The sequence below is a fragment of the Urocampus carinirostris genome, chromosome 15, assembly GCF_059441175.1.
Source record: "Urocampus carinirostris isolate Australia breed hairy pipefish chromosome 15, RoL_Ucar_1.0, whole genome shotgun sequence".
NCBI classification, from domain to species: Eukaryota; Metazoa; Chordata; class Actinopteri; order Syngnathiformes; family Syngnathidae; genus Urocampus; species Urocampus carinirostris.
This window is the reverse complement of record NC_142363.1, coordinates 24,951,348-24,964,768: the sequence shown is the minus strand read 5'-3', so window position 1 is coordinate 24,964,768 and position 13,421 is coordinate 24,951,348. Positions and strand designations below refer to the sequence as shown.

Here is a 13,421-nt window from a genome sequence, read left to right as displayed (position 1 = left end):
CGTATACTGGCTACACGAGCAGGATACCGGACAGGGCGGGACTGACGGGATCGATTACCGGATACAGGATGCACGAGCAAGATACTGGACAGGACGGAACGGACGGGATTGTTACCGGATACTGGATACATGAGCAAGATACCGGACAGGACGGGAGAGATGGGATCAATACCAGATACTGGATACACGAGCAAGATACCGGACAGGACAGGACAAACGGGATTAATACCGGATACTGGATACACAAGCCGGATACCGGACATAGTCAAAATGTATGCCTTGAAAGTGCAGAGATTCGTTGACGGCCTGACAAGGAGTGAACGAGAGCACTGAGTTTAAATAGCAGGGGAGCCAATCAGGCAACGAGCAGCAGCTGGCGCCAAACGAGCGGGCACAGGGCTATGGGCAATCGTGACAATATTTGAAATCTACAAACACTCATCTTAAAAGTCCTCATGTATTCAACATTCTTGCATTACTTGTGCAAACTACGCTTTGGAAAACATATCTAGGAAATGCTAACAGCCAGGTGTCACTCTCACATGCATATTCTGATGCATTTCAGTGAGTAAAAACATGAACATAATGACATTTGTTCTTAACAGCCTTTAATGTGGGATGCTTCATTTGAAAAGTAGAATATTTTATCTATTAAGGGTCTATTAACAATGAGTTCAAAGAGTTCAAAGTGACTTAATGCTCGTCATCACAGTTTTTGGTTAACATAGCATGAAAATACAAAAGCAAAGAAAAGGTCCTGTTTCAAATACAGCCCAAACGCCAAACCAAACCCCCAAATAGATGAAAAAAATGAGAGTTTATTCGAGCAAGTGTGTGGAATATACGTACTCGATGAATGAGCTGCAATCGTGCCATTAAGCCAGGAGATGTCGACAGAGAGTAACAGAGTTTCAAATTGCGGAAAGCACATTTAAAAGTAAAAAAAACTCTGTAGCACTCCTGTCCCTAATGGCAATGGGGTCTGCTCGTCCCAATGGCGTAGATATAGTCAATTTTATCTCTGAGCCAGATGAACCTAGCTTACGAGCTTACGAGATCTAAATGCACTAAATTGTCACCCTCTTCTATGCGGCAGCGTGTTGGGGAGGCAGCGTCAAGAAGAAGGATGCCTCTCGTCTCAATAAACTGGTGAGGAAAGCGAGCTCTGTTGTGGGCACAAAGCTGGACAGTCTGACAACAGTAGCTGAGAGACGGGCACTGGAAAAGCTGCGGTCAATCATGGACAATTCATCGCATCCAATACACAACATTATCTCCAGACAGAAGAGCAGCTTCAGCGACAGACTGCTGTCACAGTCTTGTACCACGGACAGACTGAGGAGATCTTTTCTTCCTCATGCCATGAGGCTCTTTAACTCCACCCGGCGGAGTAAAGTTCCATATTAAACCACACCCCCCACATTGCATATTACTGTATTTTTATTGCAGTGTGTATTCTGTGTATATCCTGTGGGGATGAATAAAGTATCTATCTATCTATCTATCTATTAGTTCATCTAATTGGTTTCGAAACAAATTAATTGTCTATGTTTGTTGTACAATTCTAGTATATTTCTTGTAGTATTTTTGTCGTATTACCTTTTTCATTTCAAAATTAAAGCAAAATAACATAACATATGAGGTCCCTGTTTTCAAGCACTATATTTTGAGTTGTGTAGTATTTCCGTGGTATTTTATGGTATCTTTGTAGAATGTCTGTAGTAATATTTCTGAAGTAATATTTTATTACTATAGCAGTATTTTATTTTTTAATTACTTTCGAAATTAAAGCAAAATAACATATGGTTTCCCTCTCTTCAAACACAAAACATTACATTTCATTTTGTAGTATACTCGTAGTATTTCTGAGGTATTATTGTACTTTTTGTAGGAGCATTGTTGTCGTATTTGGTAGTATTCATTTTTTCTTATTAAAATTAAAGCAAAATAACTTAACATACTAGGTCATTGTTTTAGCACTAAATTCTATATTTAGTTTTGAAGTATTATTTGTATTTCTGTAGTGTTTTTGTAATATTACTGTTGTAGTATATCTGGAATATTTTGAAGTATTTCTATAGTAGTACTGCTGTAGTATTTCTGTAGTAATATTTCTGGAGTATTATAGTATTACTGTTGCGGTATTTTGTTTCTGTAGTATATCATTTTTATGTTCAAAATTAAAGCAAAATAACCCTGTCTTCGAGCACAAAATGTTATATTTCGTTTTATAGTACATCTGTAGTATTTCTGTAGTATAATTGTACTGGTATTTCTGTAGTAGTATTGTTGAAGTATTTCCGTGGTATTTTGTAGTATTCATTTTTTTCTTATTAAAATTAAAGCAAAATAACATAACATACCAGGTCCTAGTTTTTACCACCAAATACTATATTTAGTTTTATAGTATTACTAGTAGGCAGCACGGCGGCGCAGTGGTTAGCGCATGTGCGGCACAGTTCATGTCTTGGGAACTTCCTGTGCGGAGTTTGTATGTTCTCCCCGTGCTTGCGTGGGTTTCCTCCGGGCACTCCGGTTTCCTCCCACATTCCAAAAAACATGCATTTGAGGTGAATTGGCCGGTCCAAATTGTCCCTAGGTATAAATGAGCAAGCGAGTTGTCTGTCCTGTGTGCCCTGCGATTGGCTGGCAACCAGTTCAGGGTGTCCCCTTCCCACTGCCCAATGATTGCTGGGATGGGCTCCAGCACCCCCGCGACCCTACTGAGGATAAGCGGTGCAGCTAATGAAATGAGATGAGATACTAGGTCGTAGTTTTTACCACCAAATACTATATTTAGTTTTATAGTATTACTTGTGTAATATTTTTGTGGTAGTATTTCAGAAGATTTTTTTAGTATTTCTGTAAGGACAAAATGTCACTGTCGTGATTACTGATGTGACTCAGCTGTGCCCGCTCGTTTGGCGTCAACTGCCGTGGGTTCTGATTGGCTCCCTGTCACTACTTGAACCCATCTATCTACAGTGCATCCGGAAAGTATTCACAGCGCTTCACTTTTTCCACATTTTGTCATGTTACAGCCTCATTCCAAATTGTATTAATTTAATCTCTTATCTCAAAATTCTACACAAAATACTCCATGATGACAATATGAAAAATTTTTTTTTTTTACTTTTTTTGAATTCATTCAAAATAGAAAACTAAGAAATCACATGTACATAAGTATTCACAGCCTTTGCTTAATACTTAGTTGATCCACCTTTGGCAGCAAATACAGCCTCAAGTCTTTTTGAATATGATCCCACAAGTTTAGCACACCTATCTTTAGGCAGTTTTGCCCATTCTTCTTTGCAATAAGTCTCAAGCTCAATCAGGTTGGATGGGAGACGTTTGTGCACAGCCATTTTAAGATCTCTCCAGAGATGTTCGATCGGATTCAAGTCTGGACTCTGGCTGGGCCACTCCAGGACATTCACGGAGTGATTCCGAAGCCAATCTTTTGAGATCTTGGCTGTGTGCTTTGGGTCGTTGTCCTGCTGAAAAATGAACCTTCGCCCCAGCCTGAGGTCAAGAGCGCTCTGGAGCAGGTTTTCATCCAGGATATCTCTATATATTGCTGCATTCATTTTTCCTTCTATCCTGACTAGTCTGCCAGTTCCTGCTGCTGAAAAACATCCCCACAGCATGATGCTGCCACCACCATGCTTCACTGTAGGGATGGTATTGGCCTGGTGACGAGCGGTGCCTGGTTTCCTCCAAACATGGCGCCTGGCATTCACACCAAAGAGTTCAATCTTTGTCTCATCAGACCAGAGAATTTTGTTTCTCATGGTCTGAGAGTCATTCAGGTGCTTTTTGGCAAATTCCAGACGGGCTTCCATGTTCCTTTTACTACCATACAGGCCTGATTGGTGGATTGCTGCAGAGATGGTTGTCCTTCTTGAAGGCTCTCCTCTCTCCACAGAGGAACGCTGGAGCTCTGACAGAGAGCCCATCGGGTTCTTGGTCACCTCCCTGACTAAGGCCCTTCTTCCCCGATCGCTCAGTTTAGAAGGCCGGCCAGCTCTAGAAAGAGGCTACTGTGCTCATTGGGACCTTCAAAGCAGCAGAATTTTTTCTGTATTTTTCCCCAGATTTGTGCCTCAAGACAATCATGTCTCGCAGGTCTACAGACAGTTCTTTTGACATCATGCTTGGTGTTTGTGCTCTGACATGCACACTCAACTGTGGGACCTTATATAGACAGGTGTGTGCCTTTCCAAATCATGTCCAATCAACTGAATTTACTGCAGGTGGACTCCAATTAAGCTGTAGAAAGATCTTAAGGCTGATCAGTGGAAAAAAGATGCACCTGAGCTCAATTTTGAGCTTCATGGCAAAGGCTGTGAATACTTATGTAAATGTGATTTCTTAGTTTTCTATTTTTAATAAAAATTCCAAAAAAGTAAAAAAAAAACTTTTTCACATTGTCATAATGGAGTATTTTGTGTAGAATTTTGTGATAAGAGATCAAATTAATACAATTTGGAATGAGGCTGTAACATAACAAAATGTGGAAAAAGTGAAGCGCTGTGAATACTTTCCGGATGCACTGTATCTATCTATCTTGTTTTATGATTTAGCAAGTGTGTTTTAAAGTCTAAAAAGGGACAGAAAAAAGCGCTGATTCAGCATCCTCCTGATCCGCAACAGCTCTTTGGCAGTCCTTGCCGGGGATCATTCAACACGCTAAATAGAAGGAACAACGTCGGGATGGGGCGTAATTACACCCAGGCCTCGCTCCTTTCATCATTGGTTATTAAAAAGCACTGTCGTTCCTATTCCTTCGAGGAAGGGAGGGCCCACCTGCTCAGGTGCGGGCTCATCTCGGGCTGCAGGAAGTAACATTTAAAATCGGGACGACAGATCCCTGGTGACCACCCCCACGGTGCTGGACTGGCCGCTCAATGACGCGTGACCGGCCCACCCAGAGATCAGGGCTCACCACAAGCCATCATTTTAGTCCAACACTTGCCTGTAGTGTATAAATTCTCAGCCGTGGGTTGTAGGGATTGATGTGGTCCCAATCGTTTGGTCGGAACTAACAGTTGGTCTACTTGATGAGTAGTGGTTGTGATCGGTTGTCCCCCCCAAAATTAAACTGGCTGACTACGCTGTGTGGTTGAAAGCGGTTGCAATAAGTTTTCTCAAGTCGGAGGGGTTGAGGAAAAGTTGGTTGCCTGCACATTCTCAGCGCACAAGAAAATCTATCCAGCGCAGTATTCCTTCTATATTGCGTGTGTGAGTTTTTAGAGTTTTTCGAGAACCGGCTACCCCGGCTCGGCTCACTAAAAGGAACTGACTCTTTTGGGTCCTAAACGGCTCTTCAGGTTGTTTTTGCTTCTTTCATCCCTATATGACCAAATATTATAGTAAAATTGTGCACAAAATGACTAAAAGGAAGGGGGAATAGAACAAAAAAGAAGAAAATACCGAAATGAAAAAGTAGTGAAAAGCTGAGAAAAAAAGAAACGAAAGGAAGATAAAAAAAGAAGGAAAAATTCAGAAAAAAAAACAGAAAAAAAGAAAAGAAATAAAAAAGGGAAAAAAGTAAATAGAGAATAAAAAGAAAAAAGTAACAGCTAGGAAAAAATAAACACAATGAGATTTTTTAAAAGGGATTAAAAAAAAAGAAAAAAAACAGGGAAAAAGAAGGAAAATTTGTGTTGCATTCAAATAATTTCCAATTATACCAAGTCAATCTTGTTGCCAACTTTTTACTCCCCCAAAAATATGTTTAAATACAGTTGTGTATCGTGCAACCGACTAAATAAGCCCCCCAAAATTTTAGTATTATGCGACAAAAGATACCAGGAAAAAAAAAAAAAATAGAAGTCTTGTGAAAGAATTGTTGTAAAAACAAATGGCGTTTGTAGGCCGTACATCCTTTGCAATAATACATGAGTCAATTCATTCAAAAGTGAAAAATATTTTTGCATTGCCGGAAACTCAGCAAAAGGTAACGTGATGTCAAGTTTTGGACATGTTTGATAATGACTTAGTTGCCACATTTGGGATTGCTGTTGCTCACTGTTGTTTCAAACGTTGCTCACCGACTTTGTGTGAACGCTCAGACCCGTGGAAAATTACAGGGAACATTGGTCAGGACTTACCTCTACCGAGGCACTTGGATCCTGGGGAAGTTTCCGATACTCTCATTCCAGCCTTGGCCACAGCATAGATTCGACTTTCCTGCAGAAATTCAAATCATTCATGGATGAAACTGATCTCAAGATAAAAATGCTCTAGATAAACAAGGATTCCCCTAGTGTTTTAAAAGCCTGGTGGGCCACCCAGTCTAAACAGTTATTGTATTTTCTGCAAATTGCTGGAACATGAGAGCACTGGCTTTTGATGAGACAAACAATAACCACTTTTTAAACCCAGGAATTTTGTTTCGGTTTTGGGGGAAGGGATTAATGATGGGCTAGTCATCTTAGTTCAGCCTTTGGTGGCCGTTTTTCGACAACCTAAGACCGTACCAATGTATTGAACAAGAGTGACGCCCAGTGTCCCCTCTAAGCTGCGCGCGTGCGCAATTGCGCACTGCTCGCACATTCTCAGCGCATAAGAAAATCTAGCCAGCGCACAAAAATCAGGGCTTAAAATGACTAATTAAGAAGCGGCTTAAGTCAAGGTTACAGTGCATGAAGGTAAAAATACACGGGTTCCCCTGACGTTGTGTCCTAAATGCGGTATTTTGAAGTTGAGTCGAAGGAGAACGAAGTTGAGTAAAGTTAATAGAGTTTGTCGGGGAACCGACTTATTCGGCTCGGCTCAATAAAAGGAACCGGCTCTTTCGAGTCCTAAACGGCTCTTCAGGTTGTTTTTGCTTCTTTAATCCCAACATGACCAAATATTATGTAAAATTATGCACAAAATGACTTAAGGGAAGGGAATAGAACAAGAAAGAAAAAAATACCAAAATGAAAAAGTAGTGAAAAGCTGAGGAAAAAAAGAAACAAAAGGAAGAAAAAAAAAGAAGGAAAAATTTAGAAAAAAGCCAGACAAAAAGAAAAGAGAGAAATGTAGGGAAAAAGTAAATAGAGAACAAAAAGAAAAAAGTAACAGCTCGGAAAAAATAAACACAACAAGATTTTTTTTTAAAGGAATTAAAAAAAAAAAAAGAAAAACTTTGTGTTGCATTCAAATAATTTCCAATTATATCAAGTGAATCTTGTTGCCAACATTGTACTTCCAGTAAAAAATGTGATTAAGTACAGTTCTGTATCTTACAACCGACTAAATAAGCCCCCCAAAATTTTAATGTTATGCGACAAAATATATCAGGAAATAAAAAGAAATAGATATCTTGTGAAAGAATTGTAAGAACAAACAACGTTTGTAGGCCGTACAACCTTTGCAATAATACATGAGTCAATTCATTCAAAAGAGAAAAATAATTTTGGATTGGCGGAAACTCAGCAAAATGTAACCTGATGTCAAGTTTTGGTCATGTTTGATAATGAATTATCTTGCCACACTTGGGATTATGGTGGCTCACTGTTGTTTCAAGCGTTGCTCTCCGACTTTGTGTGAACGCTCAGACCCGTGAGGAAAATTACAGGGAACATTGGTGACGTCGTAGCGGAAATACGAAGAGTAAGATAATTTTAACTAATATTTAAAAGCAGTCCGACTATAACCTGGCAAATGAGTACCAACATGTGCGTAGGACCTTGGCTTAGACCTCTATAGGTTATAAACCTTATGAAATGGTTATCACTGGATGTCAGTTGGTAATGTACGCACCTGATGACAAATAGTCATTTGATCCCCAAGGAAATTTCTCAATTTAGTCACTTCTGGACCACCAAGCTTAAGGCTTTTAATAATATATGCCTACCCATGAACGGAAGCGATGCAAAGGAGGCGTCGGTGGTTTCGGAGCGCCGGGGTCTAGTCCTTCCATTTCCTTTGTGAGACCCTCAAGTGGTAATCCATTGTCCTGGGAGGGCTCCTCAGATCCAGAGCCCTCCACCACTCCGTCCATACCGTCGATGTCCGTTTCCTCCACAGGCTGAGAAAACGGTGGTGTACAAGCTGTGAGGATGGAGCAAGTGGAGGAGGGCATCAGGATGTCGATGGCGACCAGTTGGTGCAGTCGGTCCAGGCTGGGTTGGGGCTGGCTGAAGTGTTTCTTCACCAACTGGATGCTGTCTCTTGGTGTTAGCGGGGTTCGGATCTTAGGTAAGGTCATGCTAGCTCCCGACTGAGGGCCTGATGTCTGGGCAGGGTCCGGAAAGGGGTTGTTGGTGGAGGGGGAGCGGGGCACCAATGGGTTTTTGTGTGCGAGTCTGAGAGACTTTGGAGAGTTGAGCGGTCCTTGGGTCATATCATATGCTGAGGAAGAAGATGAAGAAGACGAGGACGATTCAAGGCATTGGGAGCGGAACTTGATGTTTAATTCATCTGATGAGTTGCATCTACCCTCAGAGCATCCCGAAGTTTCTAGGATGACGCCTTGTGAGTTGGGTTCATGGGTTGGATGGACACTTTTGCAAATGCCTCTTCCTGTCACTTCCGGTGATCTCTTCAAATCTGGGGACAAGACGAGCACATGGAGAGACTGCTTTTTTAACAATTTTAACAATACTTTCTGGACAATCGTCTGTTGGTAGGCTTAAAAGGTTAGAGTACAACCCACTTATAAACCCAAGACCACCATTAATGTCAGGTTAACAGTTAACAGCTTGGTTGCTCATTGAGCAAAGGTGGTAATTTACCTAGGAGAGAGTTCTTATGACTTCCCCTGACCACCACTGGTCCTTTGCTGTGTTCTGATGTTGGAGGCGACCCAGGACTGCTAGGTACCAGGTGGATGTCTACTCTGGGGCAGTTAATGGGGGATCCTGCCAGACAAGAGGCTGGTTTCTCTAAAAGAACTGAGGGAGCGCATATTTGTCAGAATTGGGGATAAAGAATGCAAGTAATACAAGAACATTTTGCAGACCTTGCAGTTTTTCCTGCAGCAATACGATCTGTTCCATCTGCTTTAAATTGGTCTGTTTTAGTTGGTGGTTCTCTTGCTCCATCTGCGGATAAAACAAGGTCAGGAAAAATTCGGACTCTAGCAGCAAGCATGCTTGGGCACGGTATGATCGTGTGAGTTTGCCCTTATTAAACCAAAACTGAGTCTGAGTCTTACCTCCCCAAGCTTTATTGTTACCCAGTCTTTAATTTTGGCCGCTTTCTCCTCAATAATTTTTGCCTCTTGGGCTCTGACTAAGACCTGAAATGAGAGGAAACAAGGCATGAGTGCACAGCAACACAGAGGAGGACCTTACAGAGAGTCAAAAAATCAGCGGTTGGTATCTGCCCAGTCCATACGACTTTGCTGGCTCGTGCTACCGCAGTAGAACCCAAACTAGCACTACCACCTGCTGCCTTCTGGCAAATGTTACCAGTGCCTTAAATCAAAGACACACAGACTAGGAGAGTTTCTTCCCCAGAGGTTTATTTTTCTATTTTATAGAAGTTCTCCTTTGGGAAACAGGGATCTGATTCAGGCCAGACCTTTTTGAGAAGATCTTTTTAATAATGGTAATGCTAAATACAGACACATTAGGTCACACGTGTCAAACTCCCGGCCCACGGGCCACGTCTGGCCCGCCGTGTAATCATATCCGGCCCGCAAGACCATTTTATATTATTGTTATTAATGCCCGTCAATATGAACAACGCCGTCTCATCCCTGGACATCATATTCTGACGTTTTAGTCACTGTACCTATTCCCTCATATATGACGTATACTATACTGTATACCAGGGGTTTGGGAACTTATGGCTCGCGAGCCAGATATGGCTCTTTCTATGAGTACTTAAGGCTCAGAGACAAATTTAATTGCATGCTAATTTTCTCCATCTCCTTCAAAACTTGAGCTATTGATCCTGTTCAGATACAGAGCCTGAACAAAACCGAATTACGGAGCAGTACCTTTCAGAATATATAGGGCACGTTTTCACTACAATTTACAGTCAAGGTGTCACAAAATAAAAACTCGTTTTGGCTGTACGACGCTAAAGAATCCTTTATATAAAAGCTCACTATATGTTAGGTTCAAGTCCCCAACATTTTTAATAAAACGCTCTGAAATAAAAGAAGACATAGAGAATCGGTTATTTAGAATTAGTTACTTTATTAATCATCATTATGAGAGCCGCGGAGACCAAGCTGTTAGAATCTCCTGCTCGCTCGCTTGCTCGCTCGCTCGCTCGCTCGCTTGCTTTGAAGACGTCTCCGAAACCTCCCTTCTAATATTCAGGTTCTTGGAGAAAAACAACTTGAGTTATGGCATGAACAGGTCAGGGTGTATCCATTGGTATGTGAGACAAAAGACAGGCTGTACATCAAAAACAACTCATGGCCTTGAAGAGCAGCTTACAGGCTGAGAACTCTTCGAAATGGCTGAGAACACATATAACATATTAAATGTCAACTGTAGGATTAATATAATTATACAATCCTAACACTATATAATCTGTGTTCAGTGTTCAGATACTTTTTGATAAGTCCACGGAACAAATTGTAAATACGCCAAAACACCGGAAGAGAACTTAAAGTTATTTGATTGGGTGAGTGGGAAGGATGGGTGGAGCTATGCAAAAAGTGCAAGCACTCCCTCCCATCTCTCGCCCTACTCTGTCTGCGCCAAAGGTAAGCACATCAGGCTCCCTGTCCTCAGAATGTTGTGACGTTTTTACAAAATAATTTGTGTAGCATTTTCATATTTCTACTTTTGACAGGAGATATATTAAGGAGAGCAAAATCTTTTGGGATATTTAAGTTTTTTTTAATATATACATTGACATAGGAGCAAAGGAATTTGACTGTTATTTTAATGTTAAGTTGTTTAAGTTAAGTTTTAAGTTGTATAATTTAACAAGATATTTTTGTTTACAGCAAAATAATAAATACTGTATAAGTGATTTAAGGTTTTAATTTAATATTGTTGTCTGTTTTTATTCATATTATTGTTCCAAAAACATTCAGTTTAAGTGTGTTCAATAAATGTTTATCCTGGTTGGCCCGCGACCTAAAGTGTGTTTTGAATTTTGGCCCCTTGTGCAATTGAGTTTGACATCCCTGCATTAGGTATACTTTACTCCGTCCCCTCCCCTTCACACCTGTTTCTCAAGCTGAATCTCTAATCTCTTGATAGCGGCATCCTTTTCTTGCACCCGTGTGGTCATGTCAAGGTACTTTCTGTACATTAAGCCTTCAGACTCGCTGCTTTGGACGTTCGCTGACTTGAGCTTTTCTTCCATAGTGTGAATCTGAAACGTAAGAGTTGACGCTGACAAATTTGCAAACCGTGCTAAAAATCAGAACAATGGCTGCCCTTTTCACCTGTTTTTCAGCACTCTCGGCACGCTGGTCGGCCTCGATTACCCGCTGCTCCAACTCCTGCATCTGAGTCAAACAGACAAAGGCGTCCGGGTTACTATGGTTTTGCGGTGGGGGGGGTAGAACAAATCCAGAAGCCGCCCCACACATATGACCCCCTACCCTTTTCCCCCTCTCTCCACTGGGAAACTTGTGGGAAAGTTCAACAGGACATACAGACGTTAAAATAAACTCAATGATAATTACTGGACTACCAGGCGCACATAAAATCCTAAAATATACCAGAAATTTGAAAGTGCGATTTAAAACCCGGTGCGCTTCATAGACTGGAAATAGGTCGGTTTGGATTCCTTAACCACACGGGTCATAGGGGCACCATTTCCTGTGGTGTGTCTTGGGCAAGTATAGCCTGGTGGTGCCCTCCCTCTCAAGGCCAACACATGTTTTCACCCGGTCTCAAACCAGGGACCTTTCGCGTGTAAGGCAAATGTGCTAACCACTACCCTACCGAAACCCAGTCCATAAAACAAAGTGGGAAATAAAATCAGAAATACACATGCTAACCATTTATGAACAAATACCAGTTTTTAGTTAAGTTAGTTTTAAGTTGTGAAAAAATGTTTAAAAATATTTATGTTCGATGAATCATGTTTTTTTTCTCAGGTATTTTCCAATGTTTTTAATACAACTCTGGCTCATACTTGTAGTTTTAGTTTCATTCCCCTTATAGTATGGTGCGCCTTATACATAAAATAAATAGATCACAGAGGAATATTCTTAGGGTGCGCCGAAAACACTTTTTTGACCAAAGTGGATCGCTGAATTTTTCAATAACAGAATTTGGCTTTACATACTATGGAATTATGCAGCTCATCATACTTAAGCTAGTAGACCATGATTTATTCTGCACATTTCATTATATTTCATTGTACTAGTTATTACCGGTACACAAAATGATTTACTGCCTTTTTGTTTATTTTTATCAAAGCGATATTATAAAAGGTTCATCTCATCTCATTAGCTGCACCGCTTATCCTCACTAGGGTCGCGGGGTGCTGGAGCCCATCCCAGCAAAGGTTGATTGATTAATTATGATTTCAATAATAGATTTACGAGAGGGAGATTAAATTTACATCGATGAAGACTGCTACAACACTCGCATGAATTCACTCGAGCTGCTATACAAATAATGTATACACTGCAGAAAGTCTAATAAGGATATTAATAAATAGTAATTAAAAAAATGGATGATAGCTATATGTACTATATATATATATATATATATATATATATATATATATATATATATATATATATATATATATATATATATATATATATATATATATATATATATATATATATATATATATATATATATATATATAAATATATATTTTTTTAATATATATTGTTAAGATAATACTTCTGGCATATGCACTTTTGTTCAAAGGTTTGGGGTCACCCAGACAATAGTGTGTTTACCCTGAAAAGTCACACATTTGTATCAATCAAATGAGTTTCAAAATAAATAAACAGTAGGGTCGGGACATTGAGAAAGTAAGAAATAAAAGAATAAAAACCTTACCCTTTAAACTTTGTCAAAGCAGAGAAATTCCTAAGCGACCCTAAACTTTGGAACGGTAGTGTATACATGTATTTTCATTATTTTTCTTTAATAATCCACAGGATTGTAAAGTATTCATTTTCTTATTTTTACTAAAATTGACTAAAATATCGCACGAAAAAGAATAGATAGATAGATAGATAGATAGATAGATACTTTATTCATCCCCTAAGGGAAATTCACATTTCCAGCAGCATCCCTGAGCTGAGAACAATACAATAATAAAGCCAAAAGAAAAACAATATACAAATACCCAGTGTGACGTGCAAATGCCCACTTTAGCATGTTATATAGATTAACTAAATAGTGCTACACATAATGCAGTAAGATCCAATGTAGGTGGTGTGGTTTAATGTGGGCCTTTACTCTGCCGGGTGGAGTTAAAGAGCCTCATGGCATGAGGAAGAAAAGAACTCTTCAGTCTGTCCGTAGTACAAGACAGTGACA

At 40.0% G+C, this 13,421-nt stretch overlaps 1 protein-coding gene across 1 annotated transcript in view; it reads right to left on the bottom strand.

The window, feature by feature from the left end:
* Positions 1-13,421, bottom strand: part of plekhh1 (pleckstrin homology, MyTH4 and FERM domain containing H1) — a 79,995-nt gene that overhangs the window by 34,638 nt on the left and 31,936 nt on the right. The window contains exons 3-9 of the mRNA XM_088354007.1: positions 11,351-11,413; positions 11,128-11,277; positions 9,149-9,232; positions 8,954-9,035; positions 8,727-8,885; positions 7,847-8,541; positions 6,114-6,192 (exon numbers count right to left, since the gene is read on the bottom strand). Coding sequence (XP_088210133.1) covers positions 6,114-6,192; positions 7,847-8,541; positions 8,727-8,885; positions 8,954-9,035; positions 9,149-9,232; positions 11,128-11,277; positions 11,351-11,413 — 1,312 coding nt within the window. The remainder of the gene's footprint in view (positions 1-6,113; positions 6,193-7,846; positions 8,542-8,726; positions 8,886-8,953; positions 9,036-9,148; positions 9,233-11,127; positions 11,278-11,350; positions 11,414-13,421) is intronic.